Source organism: Cryptomeria japonica, chromosome 1, assembly GCF_030272615.1.
Source record: "Cryptomeria japonica chromosome 1, Sugi_1.0, whole genome shotgun sequence".
In the NCBI taxonomy this organism is placed as follows: domain Eukaryota; kingdom Viridiplantae; phylum Streptophyta; class Pinopsida; order Cupressales; family Cupressaceae; genus Cryptomeria; species Cryptomeria japonica.
The window spans coordinates 544,851,816-544,873,162 of NC_081405.1; the positions used below are offsets into that span (position 1 = coordinate 544,851,816).

The 21,347-nt window shown below is 39.5% G+C and overlaps 1 protein-coding gene across 7 annotated transcripts in view; it reads right to left on the bottom strand.

Moving 5' to 3' along the window:
* The window catches only part of LOC131044943 (uncharacterized), a 148,547-nt gene that overhangs the window by 6,644 nt on the left and 120,556 nt on the right, over positions 1-21,347 (bottom strand). For 4 of the 7 annotated variants that reach the window (XM_057978429.2, XM_057978432.2, XM_057978430.2 and 1 more), the window contains 5 exons: positions 10,545-10,643; positions 10,281-10,349; positions 9,956-10,096; positions 9,789-9,878; positions 9,288-9,455 (listed from right to left, as the gene is read on the bottom strand). In XM_057978429.2, coding sequence (XP_057834412.1) covers positions 9,288-9,455; positions 9,789-9,878; positions 9,956-10,096; positions 10,281-10,349; positions 10,545-10,643 — 567 coding nt within the window. The remainder of the gene's footprint in view (positions 1-9,287; positions 9,456-9,788; positions 9,879-9,955; positions 10,097-10,280; positions 10,350-10,544; positions 10,644-21,347) is intronic. The other 3 variants (XM_057978433.2, XM_057978431.2, XM_057978434.2) reach the window with 2 other exon arrangements.

Below are 21,347 nucleotides of genomic sequence, written 5' to 3' on the forward strand. Positions count from 1 at the left end.
CTATGAAATCAACTGATATAGTGATTATAATTTCAAACTTTTGTTTTAGTGATTAATATTAGCATTTTGATAATTTCCTTGTTTCTTCCTCAAGTGGGTTAGTTTTCTTGCGATTCATTGATGTTTCGATAAAAACAGAAAATTTTGATTTCCTTTGTGGGGTTTTAAAGGAAGTATTAGCTGAAGTAGGTGAGGAAAATGTTGTACAAATAGTTAAAAACAATACAAAAAATTAAGTTGTTGTTGGCAGACTTATTATGGATAGGCACGCATCTTTATTTTGAAATCTTTTCTCATTGCCTTGACCTCATACAAAAGGATCGTTGAAGAATACCATGAATCAAAGAATATGTGGAGCATGGTGAAAATAATTGTAAATATAAAATATATATATGACCATGCTTGGGTACTCAATATAATGAAGCAATACTTAATGGTGCGAATCTGTAAAAATCAACTTGTTGAGCACAAATCTTGTAGCTGTAACAAAAATTGACCAATGTCCAAGATTCTAAATTTAGAAATATTTATAATTTGAACCTTTATGTCAAAAGCAATGGTGATGGACTTGTGATTCTTATTGTCTCAGTTGACAATCTTGGCATTAGAAGTAGTGAGATTCCTATACTTTAGCATATGAAATCAGGTTTGTGTGCGGCTATTGACATGATTGATCAAGGCCTCCAGTATTCCTAGGCGTTGAATTCCCACAACATAACCATCTTATTTTCTTGGTTTAGATCAAATAGGTAGGAATCTATTGTAGAGGTTTTGGATCGTAGATTGCAATCCATTTTCTAGACCTATGGAGGTTGGCCTAAAGTTGTCAACCAAAGATGATTCGTCGCTAATCAATGAATCATCCTATAGTATTGCCAAGGTGTTGAATTCTACTACCAGTAAATCTTTTCCTTCAGTTCAAGAGTTTTTTGTGGCAAAGTAAGCTGCAACACAGTGTGGCTTTATCTTCCATTGAAGTAGAATACAAATTAGTTTTCAATACTGATTGTGAAGAAATTTGGCTACACCAAATTTTGATTGAATTCCAACTTCCTCAATGATAGGTCTCTTATTTGCCTTTCTTTTTGTTAGTTGTACTGCAGACTTTATTTATGTTTTATGGTCTATGCATCATGAACCTCAGTCCTAAGTATGGTTTATTATGGTATTTAGATTTTATTTGAGCACTTCCAATATGATCAGTTAATGACTCTAATGTAATATATATATATATATATATATATCAGAGTTCCCAAACTCACCGCGAGTCAGGCAAGTTCGCCGAGTTGGCGAGTCGAGCCAAGCTCGGCAAGTTTTGTTGACTTGGGACTCGGACTCGGCGAGTTTTGACCAAAACTTGCCTGACTCGCGAGTCAGGCGAGTTATGGCAAAACTCTCCGAGTCCAGGCTCCAAGACTCGGCCACGACAGGTCAATGTTTTCACTTGTTTGACAAGTCAGTTTCTCCGCCAGGATTCATATATGGAATATAACATTTAAGTATATCAGGATGTTTGAGAGTGGTTTCGGACCTCCATGAGTTATAATGCAAAATCTAGTTTTTGGAGGATCCTTCAAATTTCCAGACTTAGTCAAATTTCAGGCCATTTTAGGATTAGGATGACATTCCAGACTTTTAAGGCAAGTTCACTCTAACCTTGATGTAAGGGACGAGACCTAGGAGGACACTATGCATTCAACCAAGATTTGATTTAGCAACTTGAAGCGTGACCAAATAGTACACAAAAACCCTAGGAATGATCTAAATAATCCCTAATCACTCAACTGATCTAACCTCCTTCACTCCACCTTGAGGAGATCCACCTGATTTGATGACCTTTGAGAAACTCAATCCCTTCAATGCAAAGGCTAATACACTAAAACGACCAACAACAAAACTAAAAGAGCTAACCCTAGAAAGGAAAAAGTGGGGGTCTTCATTTGCAATGGGGCAATGTGTGAGTACCTCACAATAGGGATGTTTCTTAAAATTTTGAAAAAAGGGGGTGAGTTGGGGACATTTCCTACTTGTCCCCACATCCCAAAAATCCCCCCATGGGGCACAAGGTTATTTTTGGCAAGGGACATGTCTCTAAGGAGCATATTTTCAAACCCTTTTGACCTCACAATTCTCCCTTCCATCCAACATATATATAGCCTAAAAACTAAGAGGTCTAAGAAAGACCAAGGTCAACTATAGTCCCAAGGTAAAACCTAAGTTCAACGAGCACACTATTTAATGCTAGCATACACAAGCACTCCTTACAGTTTCCAAGTGAAGATGTTCATGATGTCTCATGTTGGTGCTCACAAAATTTCAATTTGGCCAAAGAAAATACTAAACAGAAGCCCCAAACAAGTAGATACTCTACCAACATGCCTTTCATGGCATAACAAGCTAGCACACATTATAATTGGGCTTTATTCAATAATGGGTGCATGAAACAAGTTTTAAATTGCTAAAAATCTCTTGATTTCGAGGGTTTTTTTATTTTGCCGAGTCATTGCCGAGTCACGAGTCGAGTCGGCCTTGCCGAGTCCGAGCCGAGTCCGAGTCTGGGAACTTTGATATATATATATATATATATATATATATATATATATATATATATATATATATATATATATATATATATATATATATATATATATATATATATATATATATATATATGTATTTGTTATGGATGGAAATGGTTAATCGCTATAGTTTGCAATGTTGTATATACTATCCTGTTGTGCAGCACTTTCTTTGGGTTATAAGTGACTATTCCTGTAGCCGAACATTGTGTCAGCTCTTGCAGCCATGGGCAGAGTCAACGTTGAATTGGTCAAAAACAATTGTAGATGGATTAAATGATCTAGGGGCAACACTCATACGTGGACGCCCTTCATTATGATCCAAACTTCCTAAGCACATGCCTTTATCGAGTCCGTTGAGTTGATTTGAATGGATAATTATGTTTCAAGTGGTTGTTAAGAATTGTAGTCCTAACGGGACTCTTCAATTTATGGTTCTTATATTTCAATTAATAAATCTCTCCCTAGATCTTGGGATTGACATGTAGTTAGTTATGGAATAAGTCATAAGGATAATGTTATAAATAAACCTTATGTTTGACCTGAAAAGGTTAACGACTCTGTATCTTTTCTAGCAAGTTATGTTTCAGAAAGCATGTAACTTTGATAAATAAGAATATGATGATTTCTTAAACCAGCATAGAATCTTGTGAATCTATGGCGAGTGTTTACCCAAGGGGCCTCACTTAAGGTAAAGCTAATCATAGGAGTAGTGTAATTTCTTTAAGTGTTGTTTTAGATATCTCACATTAAATTAATCTTTTTGAGCTTCAATAGCGTAACAGTTTTATTGCTCACCGTTCCTGTAGCAGTCAGATAGTGTGTAGACAATGGTTAATGCAAGTTAGTTTCAATAGGAATTAAATCATTTATTTCTTTGTTCTGTAGACTAGGATGTTATAGAATAATGTTTAGTTTACACTGCTCTTGTTCGTTCTTTGACATTTCCATTTTAGCAATAGTTCTCATTAGTGGTTATTTTCCAGCTTTCTCCTTTACTGTATTTTTTGCAATTAATGTAGGATAACAACATTGGATAGGATTGTAATGCACATATAGTGCTGCACCATTTCAAGTTGTACATCCCTTGGTTGACAAAGTAAATGTAGTCTTTTAACCCATGAAGGATTGCTCAGCATGGACAAGTATCCCTGAGTTGCAAATTCATATTCCAATCTCAATTGGAATTATAAGACTCAACACTCAATATAAACCTACTCCACTTTTCTATATTAATCAAGGTTTATTGAAATTGGTGAAAAATCCAATGTATCAGACTCACACCAAACATATTGAGAATCATCATCACTGCATTCAACAATCAGTTGATATTGAAGACATTTCTCTTCATTACTACAGATCTCAAGGGCAATGACTAAACCTTTTAGTCCTATTTCTTTATCAAATTTTAGGACAAAGTTGGGATTGTTTCCAGTTTAATCATTAAGGGATTTATTAAATATATATTTCCATTTAATATATGTTTACGTTCATAAACATCTCATTATAACTATTTTTGTAACCCTCATTTGATATAATAAATAAATGGGCCAACATACATCGTGCAGTCCCACATTCTTTACTCAATCTATTTTCTATTTTCTTCATCCATTACCAATAGTTGTATTTCTCAAGCTCTTCAAACATGGATATCCATAGGCATAGAAATGCCAACCTTAAAATGCATGGCTCTCCTTACTCTTGGATTTATCATTTGGGCAATCATGGGAACAAAGATAAACAATTCCTCAAATGAAGAAAAAAGTAGAGACAAAGCACTGTTCGGTGTTTAAAACACCAATTTTCCAAGTAATTTACAAAGATATTTCTTTAATTCCCAAGTACTTGACAAAGGTAATTCATTACTTCCTAGGTACCTGTTGTGACGTTTTCACACATCGCCCCATTGCAAATGGGGAACCTTGCTTTTTTTTTGCTTTTTAGGGTTTGTTTTTGGGTCTTTTAGGGTTTTGTTAGTTGGCTTTTGCATTTTTGAGTGCTGTCGGGGAGATCAATAGGATAGCAAGTCTTGCTGGAGTGAAGTCCTGATCCTGAAAATTTGGCTAAGTCTGAAAGTCCTGATCCTGAAATTTGGCTAAGTCTGAAAGTCCTGATCCTGAAATTTGGCTAAGTCTGGAATGTCCTGATCCTGAATTTGACTAAGTCTGGAAACTAAAAAACCTCAAAAAACTAGATTTTGCAATATAACTCCTGGAGGTCTAAAACCACTCTCAAACATCCTGAAAGTATATATGGAATATAACTTAAAGTATAAGTGACATTTCCTTCTATCTTTCAATGTCACTTATACTTAAATGTTATATTCCATAAAAATTATCCTGATAGAAAGTTCGAAAAGTCAATTTTCGCTCCTGTCCTTCACTGAGGATCCAGAGCGAATTTCCCTCCTGTCCCTCTCCAAGGGACCAAGGCGAAGCGCTCCTATCCCTCACCAAGGGTCTAGGGCGAAAAGGCTTATTTGAGTCATTCCTGGCCTTGTTTGGTCAGATTGAAACATCAAAGGCATGGTGAAGGACGAAATGAACATTATAGACCATCCAGACTTGATCAAAGACAATGAAATGATGAAGCTTTTGATAAATTCGCCCTTGTCCCTCCCTGAAGGACCAGAGCGATTTTCTTTATACACACACCTTTTAAGACCTTTCTCGGACATTAACTTTTATTCATAGCATGAAGTAAGGTGAAATCTTCCCTAGCAAAGGAATTTCGAGATAAAAAGTGAAAAGATTTGGCCTAGAGGACAAAATTCGCTCCTGTCCCTCACTGAAGGACCGGAGCTTGAATTTCAAATTTGCACTGTTCTTGCAGGATCAAGACAATTTTATGATTTGAAGAGACCAAGGAAAACATCATTTATCCATTGAATATAGTTTGGAAGGCTAGCAAAGGACAGATAAGCTTGGATTTGCAAAATCACTCCTGTCCCTCTCCAAGGGACCAAGGCAAAACGCTCCTGTCCCTCTCCAAGGGACCATAGCGAAGTTATCAAAATTCATTATTTTTTTGCCTTATTTTAGCAAATCGCACTAGATGCCAAGTTCGCCCAAAACTTCGAAATATTTTAAATTTTTTTAATTAAATTGGCATTTAATGAAAGGCACATAACATTTAATAATTAATTTTGGAGCCTTGGAAAATCGTTTTTTTAAATTAATTGAGGCATTTCGAAATTAATTATTATTAAATTAAAGTTAAAAGAAGAGCGCTTGAGTTATCCTTTTTATTGCTTAATTAAGTCGGCCTTATTCTTTTATTAATTTTTGTTTATTTTGGCCTATTTTCACCAAGTCGGCCTATGGGAGATGTAGAAGGTGAGCGCTCTATATATTGGAGGTGTTGTTTCACAATTCAAATCATTCAATCATCCTTTCAAATGCAATTTGGAAGGGCAAAGAGGAGGTGCGAAATCTAGCAAGTGTGGAGCGAATTTCTACCAAGTGTGGAGAAGCTAGTTGACGGCGAAATTCATCTTGAAGGCTATTGGAGAGGCATATTTCTTGCTAGTTTGGAGGATAATTTCCAGATTTTTAAAGACATTTGGAGGATAATTTCCAGATTTTTGAAGACATTTGAAGGCGAATTTCCAGATTTTTGAAGAGGAAGATGGAGTTCTTTTCCAAGCTAAAGGAGGCGCATTTTGCTAAAGGGAGTCTTGATCTACATTTTACCTAGCGAATTCACCTTATTTTTGCATCTTTTTCTAGAATTAATTCTCAAGTGGAGGTATGGCGTAATCACCTTGGCACCATTTTTGAAGATTTAAATTTTGCTTTGAAAATCCTAAATTAGGAAATGATAACTCAAGATTTATCATGAAATTTCCTAATTAAAATCTTGAATCTTCCTTTTAAAGTTTAATTTTTAGATTTCAAGATATATTACTAATTTTGAAATGTTGTGTAGACATCAAATGGAGATCCCGGAGTTGGAAAATCAAGCAAGGACAAGGACGGTCTCCTCCAAGGACGATCAAGCAAGAACAAGGACGGTCTCCTCCAAGGACGATCAAGCAAGGACAAGGGCAACCTCCTCCAGTCTAGCATCAACAAGGACAACCTTCTTCGATCCAGCCTAACGTCATCAAGGGCGACTTCTCCAATCCAGTATTCCAAGGCGAGGTACAACAATCATCCTGCACATCAAGGACACAAGAAGTTAGAACAAGGGTTCATTGAAGAAGCAGATAGTTCCAGATGAATTAATTAAAGCTGGCTTCCCAACAACATCAAGTTGAATATCTACCAAGTTACAAGTGTCAGACGAGGTGGCATCCTAGTCATCGCTCATCCAGTCAGATTGTTCCACCTCCGCATGTCCAGATTCAATGTACCTAACTCATGGAAGGTGGCACAAACTCCGATGTACCTACCCTGGTTATTCATTGATGGAATTTTCCAGAGAGGACATGTGTCCAAGCAATACAATTTTATCATTGGTCAAGCATTAAATGTTATGTAATGGTTGTAACAAACCCTAATTAGGGTTTTCATTGTTGAATCTTGGCCATTGATCTCAAATCGATCTAAGCCATCGAATTGTATTGTGGGCACTATATAAGCCCTGGCATTTCATTTTGTAAAGGGATAGTGAGAGTTAGAATATAGTTAGGAATAGTTGGAAGCAGTTAGAAGATAGAGAGAGAATAGCAATTAGAGTAGAGTAGAGAGAGAAGGCAAAGATTGTTGCCAAGATGTTGTTGTAAGAGACTTGTAACTTTATTGAAGAAATGGTGAAATTTATGGGTCGATTCGACAATTTGCATGGTCTTTATACTTCTCATATTTGATTTCGTGTTATTAGATGAATGGAAGAAATGTGCTTGATTGATGGTGGAATTCGTATATCCATACTACTAGCAGTTTGTTGATTGCAGACTTGCCTTGCGTAGTCAACTGGAATCATTCAGCTTAAGCTTAACTTCAATTGTCGCTTCTTCATTGATATGCATCAACCTGATGGTGTCTATGTCTGCAGTGATGATTTGAACATCATAAAGCTTTCCTTCGAAGATCGCACTAACCTTGTGGAGATGTTCCTGTGATGTCAAAACAAGACTTAGTAAGAATTTCATCAAAGATCAATCATTGCTCCTACATTCTTAGTGTTAGGATTAGATCCTTTCCTCGCCCTCGTCCTTTTTCCTTTTTTTCAATCAAAGCTAGTGAAATCCTGTGTTCCAGCAATATTCAAAGCAAATCAGAAGTTCAATCATCAAGTGTAAGTCCCCTTGTGATTCCAGCAAATCACATCATACCACAGAGAGCTTATCCACACGTAGAGACCCTACATACAAGAACCTTGGAGTCATCCTGATTGATCCTTTTTCGCGATATCTTCCGCAATCAGAGGCTTTACTCAAGAGAGGATAAGGTACCCTTGGGTATTTTATTCTGTGTTTGATTGTGTACAAAATACACGTCAACAGTACCCTACAAGTGGATAACTCAGACTTCCCAAATACTTTACAAAGATGTTGACTATTTTATTTACTAGGCTTTGCGTGCATGGGATAGGTGAATTGAGACTATACATCTAAGCTATGAGCATGTGCAGCTAACTGCTCACTTGCATGGGCATAAACCAGGAAACATGCATAAATATCTAGTTACAAAGATAAACAACGCATAAACGTGAAATGAGATTATTCTCATCTACAAATTGGTTATGCTCAGAATATATTTTAAATCATCACTTGCATACTGAAATGTATTACACTAGGAGATATCTTAGATAGCACGGGCAGAAGAGGTAAGTTTATCATTCTATCCTAGTTATACCATTGAATAGAATCAAATGTAGCATACTGTAAACATCCACATAAGTAACATAGGAATATCTAGAGCTAATCCATGCTGTTCTTATATTATATAATGAAAATAAAAAATGAACATTGAAGGCATTGTGTTTTGCAACTCCTATCCATCTATTCTATAGAAATAAGAACTTTGCAATCAGTCTTCTTACTCATTCGTATCTGAGATATATTTTAGACTCTGAGGTGATTGAAACCCAACCATGAAGGTTGCCTCCATAACTGACTTTAAGAGACTGCCTGTGACTAAACTTAGATTAGACCTTCAGATCTACAAAAAGTACTACTTATCAGCATTGACAAAGGACATTTAAAATAACCTGCTGACATATCAAGGACCACCATGTCGAAGGCCAAAATGTCGAAGACCTAGTTGGGCATCCAACCAGATGCAAAATAAACTAGGGGTATTTACAGAATAGAATGCAACAATTATTTCACAAAAATAGTCTGTAAAGAATTTTTTGCTCATTACCAATGTTCAAATATTCTGAAACATACTATAGAAAAATCTCATCATGATGGGAAAAAGTTTGGAAGCCGCCTGTTTTGAAAATAATTTTGGGTGTTAAAAAGGTCAGAAGCCACTTGTTTGAAAATAATTTTGGTAGCTATTCTTGTTATGATGATTGATTTCTCAATATTTAAAGGAACCACACTAATTTTACTTTGAATTTAGCAGTTATTATTATTTAAAAAATTAACCATTTGCTGGAAAAAATCCATATCATTTAGGATAGATGAAACTGCAATTAAAATAAAAGGCAAAGTTCGGCCCACCACATAAATGTTAGCTTATGGTAACAAATATAGATTGCTAAAATAAGTTGCAAATGATTTGGAATTTAAGAGGCACAAGATGCAACTCACACCTTTGCCTCAACTAGAATAAGAGGTCTGGATTCTATCTTGACACGGCCAACTATTGCTGTCCGCTGCCTACCATGCATGTCCATGACAATCACCTCTTTGCCAGATTCTAGCTCAGAAAGATACGAGGTCTTCCCACCAGGAACTGCAATGTATGCATGCACGGGACCCTACAAAAGGAAAATCCCAAAAGCAATTTGAACTTGAAAACACAATATTGGAATTTTTTCAAGTAGGTTTCATTATCATATCATCATAAGTAAATATGACCACAAGACAGACAATCAATTTTTGAATAATGATGTGCTTATTTTGAACAACAATATGAAACAAAATTTGCTGATTGAACTAAAATATCAGATGGAAAACATATGGAAATCTAAGCCATTTAAATTTCATGGGAGTCTGTGATAACATATCATTAAGTGTTTGCTATCTTTATATAAATAAATCGTTTTAACTTTTGTTGGATCTCAGGTGATGGAATGGAAGAGAAAGCTCACGGCATTCACACGGAAGGGCCTACTAGAAATGTAGCTGGATTCCAAACATTCTGAATGGACAAGAAAAAGGCCCCTTGCAAAAGAACCAACCTGCAAATGAGTAATCAAGAATTTATGTTAAAAATATCTTTAAATGAGAATAAAAAGCTCAAATAAAAACCCCATACCAGAACTCCTTCACCAGGTCTTAAGAGACTGCAGAGATCAACACAGACTCGGTCACCCATGCCCATCATTTCCAAACGAGTCACAGTTGCTGTACTCAATTTTGTTACATTCTTTGAATCAACCTTCCTATCAAGATAGCCCTAAAAATATTCAAGAAAAACATTATAGGAATATTACTCATGCAAAAGTTTGATTATCTACCAAAATGATGACTAGAATTCAAGTTCACTTCTCTAAGTTAATATAAACAAGATATACAAATATGAAACAGCACTATATGACTCAAAATAACAGAAAATAGGAATGCATGAGAAAATGCTAGACCTTAAGCTTAAGAATATCATTAATATCATCTGTATGTAATACAACACCATCCATACCCTTTTCCAATGCCTGCAAAAGATGGGAAATACTAAGAGACTAATTTATTGTGTGCAACATATTTGATAATATCAATGTCAACTTTAAGGAGATACGTCTGAATCACAAGGCAATTTCAGTTAAACATGACAAATGCTATTATTCTCCTGGACGCTGGAACAATGGATCAGCATAATTTCTTTTGGAGTATAGAATTTTTTACTCTACCTCCAGAAACACTTGAGCATCTTGAAATGTCTTTGCAACAGTAAATATAGATGTCCCACTACCCTGGAAAGCAGCAACCATATTTTCCGCTGGTATAATCTATTCAAAATAAGAACAGCTATACTTAAGAGACTCATATAATATATTCAATATAAGAACATGTATACATAAGGGACACGAATGGTTGATAGTTAAGCAAACACCAATTATGGTAAATCTTTAAACCATTATTACTGGAGCTATTGCTGTTTGGATAAAAGAAAAATATTAAATTTAACATAAATAAAATGTTCAATGATAGGTAGAATAACTGTATGAGAAATTACAAACAATGCAAGTGTATAGCTTGCTTCGTAAACAAAACAATGTTTTTGATTGAGTAAGCAAGGAAAGGGCCCCGATCCCTTACAACATCAGAACAAAACCCAGAAGAGGGACAGAAAACAGCAAACTACACAATAACAGAAACACCCTATAGCATACCCATAATCAAAACTTATCTATAGTCCACATCAAAAAAAGCATAGTTTGGTCCAGGCAATGGGAGTAACAGATCAAAATAACATAACATAAGCCAGGAAGGCTAGAAATATTATAGAGAGTAGCAACTAATTCTAAATAAACACTAAGTTTAAGCATAATAAAAGAAACAACATTAATCATTCTTTCCTGAGATCTTGTCCTAGGCATCAGCCAGCTTCTGTATGTTATCTTTCCAGTCGTCCTCCTGCAGGGCATAGTCTTCTTCTTTCCTATTATCTTTCTAGTTCTTTTTCTTGAGTATCTTCAACAACATGGATTTGCCTGAGACCACTCCCATAACCGAATTTTGCATTATAACATCAGTTGTGCGAATAAGGGAATTAATGGCATTTACAATTTCATTGTTGTCTTCTTTAGATTTCTCTTCTCGAGCCTCCAAATCCATAATGCAACGTTGCATCTCTCTAATCTGATTCTCCAGGCTTTTGTCTCTTTCCTCATTTCTCTTGTCCAGTTCCTATCCTATATCCCACCTCTACATTATCCTCATTAACCATGCTAGCATATTGGTTGGTCTTTCTAGTAATCTTCTTCTTCCATATCTTCATCGGCCATTACATTTTCTCTGCTTTCTACTTCATCACCTTGTTCAAATTCTGCTTCAACATCTTCCTTTGTTTTTTCAGAGTCCTCTTCCTCATCTGATTCCAGCTTTGTTACTGTTATAAAAAAAATTTGCACCCTTGCTAAGCTATCAACTCAGCAACCTTGTGAAACATGGAAACAACCCCGAAGTGTGGGACCTTGCGCAAGGGGTTGAATCTCCGGAGAAGGCCAACTTCCTTCTTCAAATAGGTGCAGGTGTTGAACCAACTCAACACATTAAAACTAACTCCTAAGCCTATCCTAACAACTTGCAAAGGTAAAGGGAAAAAAGAATTGCTTGAAATAAAAGGAGGTGATGCACCAAGAAGAGATTGTTTCTCTCCCTACCGAAATGGCACAAGGAACCAACTAAAAAACCCAAGAGATGCACAACTTCAATTGCATAAGTGACCCAAACGCATGTAAATGATGTTCAATTTACATTCAATATGCAAGTTATATTCTAGTTGATATTATCTTGTTCTATGTATTACTGATTTAAAATATAAATCTGACTATCTTCTTTTGTATGGCAGGTGAGAGGAGCATTTATTAATTTCAATGTCCTTTCTTACAAATGCCATTTGATATATATAGCAAGATGGGTACGATCAAGCAATGCCTTGACCGGTCATGTCTTTTAGACATGGCCGATCAAGACATTACTTGATCATGCCCCTTTGCTAATCACAATAATAATACACGGGGTTTAATTACCAACCGATACCAATCGGTGTATGCTTACATTAACACCCGATAACAATCGGTGTATGTTTACTTTGCCACCCGATATTAATCGGTGTATCACCCGATATCAATCGGTGCAAACTTATATTAACATCGATACTAATCGGTGTTTGGTTGACCCGATAATCATTTGTTTATTATTAAATAAGTTAACCAATATAAATCGGATTGCATTGGTTAACCCGATTTAATAATCGGCGAACACAAATAATGTAACCGATATTAAATCGGGATTCTATGCTATAGGATGATAATCGACTATTAAGCATTTGATCGAACTAATTAGATTGATCATATACAAATGAAGAATGGTTTATCAAATGAAGGATTAATAGCTTGAAGTTTTTCATCATAATTATCAATAGGACAAATGATTGAATGAGAGACTTCATTTATCTCTCATTCAATCATTTATCTTACCGAAGCTACCATGCATTAACAACGCATGTATGGAGGTTAGAGTTTGCTGAGTGTCAAGAGGGGAGAAGGATTCCCACAAGTCACACTCAGAAAACAAGTTAACACAGCATATATATGGAGAGAAAAGCCACAAGACATACACCTATGATGGAAGGTAAGAAAAGCATATACAGCATACATAGGTTAGGAGGCAAGAATGGTGATTTTTAATTAATCATAAGGCCAAAAGCCAATCTTACAGTTGCAGAAATGCAAAAATAACTACAAGTCTTCAAGAGAAGAGAAAGGGCATAGGAAAGCTCAAGGCAGCAGGGAGAGAACCCTTTACAATGAGGCTTAACAACCTTTATATAGAAAAATGGTTACAAGGTTGATCATGACCCCTGCATGTCAGTTTGGAAGAGCAGGGAAGTGCATGCACTTGACTTGCACATGCAAGCAACGTAGCCATACCCATAAAGAGCAATCCTGAGAAGGTGGACTGACTAACCTTCCAAAGTCAGACATGACATAAGTCACCAAGCATGGCCCTGTATCTCCTTGATGGAAACCCTGAGAAAACATTTAATGCACCCTTGTGGATCCACAAAAGAAAGTACACAAGTCACCAAAGTTGTCGGAGCATTAAAAACCTTGAGTGTCGATCACGCCATTCGGAAGTGTCGCCAGTCGGAAGGAAGCTCGGAGACTTCGGAAGCTCGGACTCTCGAAGTGAGGAAGACAAGGAAAGGAGCAAGGAATTTTAGAACATCAGGGTTCCAGAGTTCCGGAGAACTTCAAAAGGCTAAGGCAAGAACTTCGAAACCTCAAGGTTTCGGAGTTCCGAGGAACTTCAAAAGGCTAAGGCAAGAACTTCGGAGCCTCGGGGTTCCGGAGTTCCGGGGTAGAGAGAGGAAGAGAAGAAAAGGAACTTCGGAACCTCGGGGTTCCAGAGTTCCGGCGGAACTAGAGAGAGAAGGCAAAAGGGGAAGAAACTTCGGAACCTCGGAGTTCCAGAGTTCCGAAGAAGGGGAAGCGAGGAAGAGGACTTCAGAACCTCGAGGTTCCGGAGTTCCGAAGAAAAGAAGGAAGAAGGGCTAGGAGGGAACCTTGGAACCTCGGGGTTCCGAGGAAGGCAAGGGAAGGGAACTTCGGAACCTTAGGGTTCCGGAGTTCCAGGAAAGGGGAGAAGAAAAGAAGGATCTTCGGAACCTCAGTGTTCCGGAGTTTCGGAGGAGGAGGGAGAAAGGCTAAGGAGAGGAGGGCTAAGCTAGGGAAGGAACTTTGGAACCTTGAGGTTCCGGAGTTCCAGAGAAGGGAAGGGGAAGGGATTAGAACTTCGGAACCTCGAGGTTCCGGAGTTCCGAAAAAGGAAGAAGGAAAGAGACAAGGGCAAAGACAAAAGAACTTCACAACCACGGGGTTCCGGAGTTCCGGGGAAGAAGAAAAGGCCAAGGGAGGAACTTCCTCCGGTCAAGGCAACACTTCACACTTCATGATTCTTCTCTCCTTGATCAACTGGGGCCACGCTAGTCCATGGAACATATCTCTGATTGGTTCTCACTGATGGACCAAGGGTGTCACAAAATGACAACATTTTTGGCAATTTCTGCAGGATGCTTGCCTGCTAAGCATGAAGTCCAAAAGCCTTAAGCATCCATTGGGCACTGAGTCGTTGAAAGACCAAAACATGTGTGTGCCATCACTTAGAGGAAAACTGAAAACTAGAGCGCACACCCTCTTAAGGGGAATGCGGCATGTGCATAAGCACTTATGAAAGCAAATCAACTTCTAGTCTAATATTTACATAGTCATCAACACCCTCTTCAAAAGCAAGGCTTGAGATGAATCCCATTCACTGCGATTGGAAGAACTTCGCCATCAAACTTGGAGAGATGAAATGCATTGGCCTCCTTGCAACTAGTGATGACATATGGGCCACTCCAGATAGCATCAAACTTAGAGTGTCGCCCAGCTTTGGCTCTGTCTGCATCCCACTTGAGAACTAGATCTCCTTCTTTGAAGACCCTATTAGTCGCCTTTTTGTCAAAAACCTTCTTGACCTGCTTTTGATGAGTCTCAAGTGTATACACAGGCTTACTTCTAACCTCCTCTAGCTCCATCAACTCTGCTAGCCTTACTGTCATGGTATCATTCTCTGTTAATTCCAGCTGATGTACTAGTTCAAGAGAGGGTAGCTCCAGGAGAGTTGGGAGTCTTGCTTCCTTCCCATATACTAGCATGAAAGGGGAGTTACCAATCGCCCTCTTGGGTGTGATCCTATCAGCCCATAAGGCTGTCCTCAACTTAGTATGCCATGCCCTCTGATTGTCTTCAATTGTCCTTTTAACTATTCTGATGAGGTTCTTGTTGGAGGATTCAGCTAAGCCGTTACCCTGAGGGTAATAGTTGGATGATGTCTTCAAGTATACACCATGCTTAACTGCCCAAGAACTGATTTGGGTTCCAACAAATGCCCTAGCATTGTCTGATATTATGGTGGAGGGGATACCGAATCTTGTCACAATTCCCTCAAGGAATTCCAGCATTGAGGCTTCAGTGGCATCCCTCAATGCATATGCTTCTGTCCACCTAGTGAAGTAATCCGTTGCGGCCAAGATCCACTTATGGCCAGCACTCGAAGGTGGATTTATCGTGCCAAAGAAGTCTAAACCCCACTGGGCGAATGGTTGATTTGCTTGGATGGGATGAAGAGGTAGGGCAGCTAGTCTTTGCTTCCCAAAGAAGAGAGCACATTTCTTGCAATTCTTCACCCATCTATGTGAGTCACTGAATAAGGATGGCCAGTAATAACCAGCCCTCATTATTTTGATAGTCGTAGTCCTTGCAGAGAAAAGGCCCCCTGAAGAGCCATCATGAAATTCCTCTAACAATCTGCTGACTTAGTTTTGCTCGATGCATCTTAGTAAGACTCCATTGGAGTCTTTTCGGAAAAGAGTGCCATTCACTAAGACATAGGGAATGGACTGCAACCTGAAATGCCTTCTCTTGGTCCGGTTCAGATCTTGGGGGTATTTACCTTCCGTTAAGAAGGTGGTCATGTCACTTACCCAACTGAATTGAGTGTTGTTTCCAATTGGTTGATCCTCTTGTAACACAAGGGCGACCTCTGAAGTAGTCTCAAAAGATGAGACAAGTCATTCACATAGGCCCCTGCCTCTTACAAGCTTGGTGATCTTGATGTTGATGTCATACTCCATGACCTTGGTTATCCACCCAGCCCTCTTCTCACTGATGTCCTTGTTTAGAAGGAAATCCTTGATACTTGCATGCGGAACTAAGAGTTGGATCTTGTTGTTGGACAACATGTGTCTATGTGTCTAAACTTTTTTAATGCCCTTACAACAGTGAGGACATGCTTTTCTACATAGCTATACTTAAGCTCATAGTCCTTTAGCCCTTCACTAAAGAAAGCAATAGGTTGCTCCAAATTGTCATCGTTCAACTGTGTTAGGACAGTTGAGATGCTGTATTCTCCTTTGAAGGTATAGAGGATAAAATCCCTTTCGTAATTAGGATTGACAAGGGTAGGGGCTTGAGCAATTGCTTGTTTGATCTCTTAGAAACCGACCCTTCCCTCCTTGGTCCAACTGAAAGCCAACCTTTTCTTCAACATGGAAGTGAGGGGTTTTACCATGGTAGCAAGGTTGAGAATGAACCTCCTCACAAAGTTGATCCTACCAAGGAAACTCTGCAATGCTTTCTTGTGACTGGGGAGTGGAAGAGAAAGAATAGCCTCCACTCGCTCTGGATCAATGGTCAAACCCTCCTTGGATACGATGTGTCCTAGCAATTTTCCTTGATCAGTAGCAAATACACACTTGCTAGGGTTCAAGGACACACCATACTCCCTGCATTTCATGAACACCTGCTCAAGATGACCAAGATGGTTGGTTGCATGCTTCGAATAAACAGTTATGTCATCAAGGTATACAAGCACAAACTTTGCTAATACACCCCTGAAAGCCATGTCCATTGCTCTTTGGAACGTGGCACTTGCATTGGTTAGCCCAAAGGGCATTTTACAATAAGCATAGGTACCCCACTTAGTAGTAAATGCAGTCTTGTATTGGTCTGATTCTTGGACCAAGATCTGATTGTAGCCTGAATATCCATCCAAGAATGAAAATCTTTCTGAGCCACTGACCTTTTGGAGAATCTGCTCCATATAGGGGAGGGGGTAGTGATCCTTGAGGGAGGCTCTATTGAGATCCCTAAAGTCTACACATAGCCTGATTTCCCCATTCTTCTTCCTTACAAGAACAAGGTTGGCCACCCAGGAGGAGTGCTTGATAGGAAAGATGATATTGGCTTCTATAAGCTTGGTCAACTCCTTCCTCATTAGTGGCTCAATCTTGGGGTTTATTGGCCTTTGTTTTTGTCTAACTGGCTTTGCATCTAGGTTTAGCTCTATAGTATGTTGGGCTAAGCTAGGGTCAAAACCCTTCAAGTCTTCATAGGTCCAAGCAACTATGTCATCATATTGTTGGCAAAGCTCAACAAAGGCCTCTTGCTCGGTTGAGGAACACACCTTACCCAAGTTCAAAGACCTACCCTCAACAACAACAACTGGCTTGTAATCACCCCTCTTTGCAGCCAAGTTCATTTTCTTCTTCAACTGATCATCCGAGTTCAAAATGCCTTCCAAGGTAACTAGACCTTGCTTGTTGGAGTTGAGCTGCATGATTTGATCTCCATACTGGTCTTGCAGCTTAGATTGATTTTTAGCGAAAACTCTACTTCATTTTGCAAGAAGTTGACGATCTGCTGATCGCTTTCGAACACTTGCCAATTCACTTGATTGTCTGGGACAGCAGGCCTCACAACAAGCCTGATGTGTTGCTCCTCATTTGCAACATGCGCTGGTATGTCGAACTGATCACCAACCGCTGCAAGCCTATCAGCATGCTTGTTCTGACCTCTAGGAATGCTCTGGATATTGAAGGCCTCAAATCCTTCAATCAAATCCCAAACCCCGTGTTTGTATGATTTGAGTAGGTTGTTCTTTGCTATACTTTGGGCTCAAATGTGGTTAACAACCAACTCACTATCTCAAAATACTTGCAAAGATCTGATCTTTCTGCTTTGTGCAAGTTGGAGACCTTGGATCAAGGCTTCATACTCAGCGACATTGTTGGTGCAACCAAATTGAAGCCTAAAAGAGAAGAAATATTTTTCCTGCTCAGGACAAACAAGCATCACCGTGGCACCTGCACCATTCTTGTTTCTTGAACCATCAAAAAACATGTTCCATAACCCCTCAGAGTCTCCTTGTGTCTTGATGAGATTAAGGATAGGAGTATCCTCTTCATGGATACAATAGGTGCCAAGCCCAATCTCTTCAGTCTCAGCTAATGGATCAAACTGAAAAACATTGGCCCATTCGTCCAACAAGAAATCAGGGACCTCTTGCAAAAGAGTAGCAAGCTCACCGACAGCACACTCCTCCCCCTCTTCATGCAAAGTGCAATTCATGTTTATAGGGTTGGGGGTGTAGGGCTCAATGTGGTTTTGGGCAATGGGTTTTGCCCTTATGGTGACCTTGGTACCATAACTTGTTCGAAATAGCATATGGGACCAGTTAGAAGACAGGTAACCACCTATCTTGGCTGTGAATTCTCTAGACAGGCAGATGGCAAAGAAGGCAGGGAGGTCGATGATGGATATGTCTTGCAAGACAGTGCAACCAGGGCATGCATGCAAGGTTCACTTCAAATTTCTTACCACCCCTACTGTCTTAATAGAAGTGCCATCTAATTGGAACACCCCTTTGGTCACAGGTTCGTATTCAATGCCAAGAAGATCATCTACCTTCTTAGGCATGACTGAGCTACTAGCTCCTGAATCTATGATGCAATTGTGAACCAAGCTATCTCCTATGATCAAGGAGAGATAGAAGGGGGGAGGCTTGTTGATCTTGCTTGAATCTTCCTCCTCCTTGGGTTGCACCAAACTGGTGGAGACTGCCTTTTCTCTGACTGCTGCCTCATCACCTGACTGATTGACATCCTTTAGTGCCTCCTTAAGCAAATTCCTTTGAGATGGGATTGAAAGGGCCTCCCACATAGTGACGTTGAGGTTGGCCTTCTTCATCTGATCAACTATGTTGAAAGAAACACCAGTTGACTTTGGAGGCCCCTTCACGGCTACAAGGTCTGCCTTTGCTCTTTGGACGACTTGGGCCTCCTCCTGCCTCTTGTTCCCTTGCATGGTACTTTGGCTTGTATCATGGACGGCTACATTAGGTGTTGGGGCTTGGGCTGATGTTGAAGGTGAGGCAGCCTCCATGGCTCTCTTCTTTGACCTTGTATATTGCAGCATGGACTCACCATTTGTTTGGTTCAAACCACAAAATTCTGCCTCCTGCCAATTGACAAAGGTAGAATCCCCTTGTAAGTGAGCCTAGGGGCCAACACTAGGCTGATTTGGGTCATATTGCTGGCCAGAGGTGGTTGGCTCATCTTGCACTACTAAAGTTTGGACAAACCCTCCATTTTGGCATGCACCTTGGTTGTGTGGTTGATTACATGGTTGACACCAATATTGCTCTTGGGCGAGGTTATTTTTCATTGGAACTATCGCCTTTGAGTTGCTTGCAGTTGTGGGGTTCACACTATTCAACGGCCTGGCATTGCTCCATTGGTTTTGCCCTTGAAAGGGTGGCCTATTTTGCTGATAATTCTGATTTTGTGCTTGGTAAGGTCTGCTACACTAAGTTTGCTATCTTTTTAGTGCCACCAATTCATTGCCAAAGTTTTGCAATAGAGCCTTGACCTCATGGAGCTCATTGGAGGATGTAGAGGGTGTGGATGATTGTCTTGCGGGAACCATGGGAATAGGAGCCAAAGTGGGTTGTTGAGTAGGAGCTTCTGGGAAGAGAGGCATTGGAGGCCTTGGAGCTATATTCCCAGCCTGAATCAAACAATTTTCTGCTCTTATGGCTATGTCATATGCACCCGGTAGAGAGGCTCCACACATTGATTGGATCATAAGAGCTATATCGTTGTTGAGAGCTCTAAGATAATACAAGAAGGCATGATTTGGAGATGGCTTCACTAGAGTAGGAATTCTATTCCATGTCTTATGGAATCTGAAATTGAAATCTCCCATGAACTCGTGGGGTGCCCTCTTGACCGTAGTCAACTGCTCCACAAGTGATAGGTGGTCACTTTTGTCTTCGAAATGGTTGCACAACCTCTCCCCCAATTCGTCCCAATTGTGAATGGAGCTAGGCAGCAACCCTTTATACCACTACAAAGCTTTGCCTTTCAAAGATGTGGCTAAGAGTCTAACAGGAACATTATCCTAAGTGATATTATGGACGGAGCAGATGTTTGCAATGTCTTGAATGTGCTCAATGGGGGTAGTAGATGTTTCACTAGTGAAGTATGGTATACTCTTCAACGCAGCCACTAGTATGTCACTCCATTGAGTCAAAATAAGGGGACTCCCTCCATTTAAGATAACAAAACCCTGATTTCTTGGCATGTAGAACAATGGTCTATTGATATGAGTGGTGGGAGCCCTTGATAGTAATGGTCTTGTAAATGGAGGAGTAGAATGAGACCTGGGAGATGGAGTGTTTACAACCTTGACACCCCTAACTGGTGACAATGAAGGTCTACCTCTCCACCTTCCACAACCTGCAGATGGGAGCTCTACGAATTGGAAACTGCCTCTAGAAGACGCCCTTGTATGAATTCTGGGCATGAAATCCGCAACCGACCTCGGAAGTTCGGAGGTCTAGAGTTGCGGAGTATGACCACCTCGGGACCTCGGGTTCTGGGATAAGGAAGTTCGAGAGTTCGAAACCTGGGGGTCCCAAGTTTCCGAGCCTACGCACCTTGGAACCTCGGGCTTCCGGGGTTCCGAGGTAAGATGGCTTCACTGACTTCGGAACCTGGGGGTTCTGGGGTTCCGCAGTGAGGAATAATAGCGTGCAACAGACCGGTCTTGTGAACAAAGTCGCCAAGTGCTTGAAGATGACTGCCTCTAAAGGCTGAAATGCCAAGAACAACACTAAATTCTTAGCATGTGAATTGAATAAAGTTCCACCGAGCATGCTAAAAACTGTTATCACAAAAGCTGGCACCCTTGCTAAGCTATCAACTCAGCAACCTTGTGAAACATGGAAACAACCCTGAAGTGTGGGACCTTGCGCAAGGGGTTGAATCTCCAAAGAAGGGCGGCTTCCTTCTTCAAATAGGTGCAGGTGTTGAACCAACTCAACACTTTAAAACTAACTCCTAAGCCTATCCTAACAACTTGCAGAGGTAAAGGGAAGAGAATATTGCTTGAAATAAAAGGAGGTGATGCACCAAGAAGAGATTGTTTCTCTCCCTACCGAAATGGCACAAGGAACCAACTAAAAAACCTAAGAGATGCACAAATTCAATTGCATAAGTTACCCAAATGCATGCATGATTGAATGAGAGACTTCATTTATCTGTCATTCAATCATTTATCTTACCGAAGCTATCATGCATTAACAACGCATGTATGGAGGTT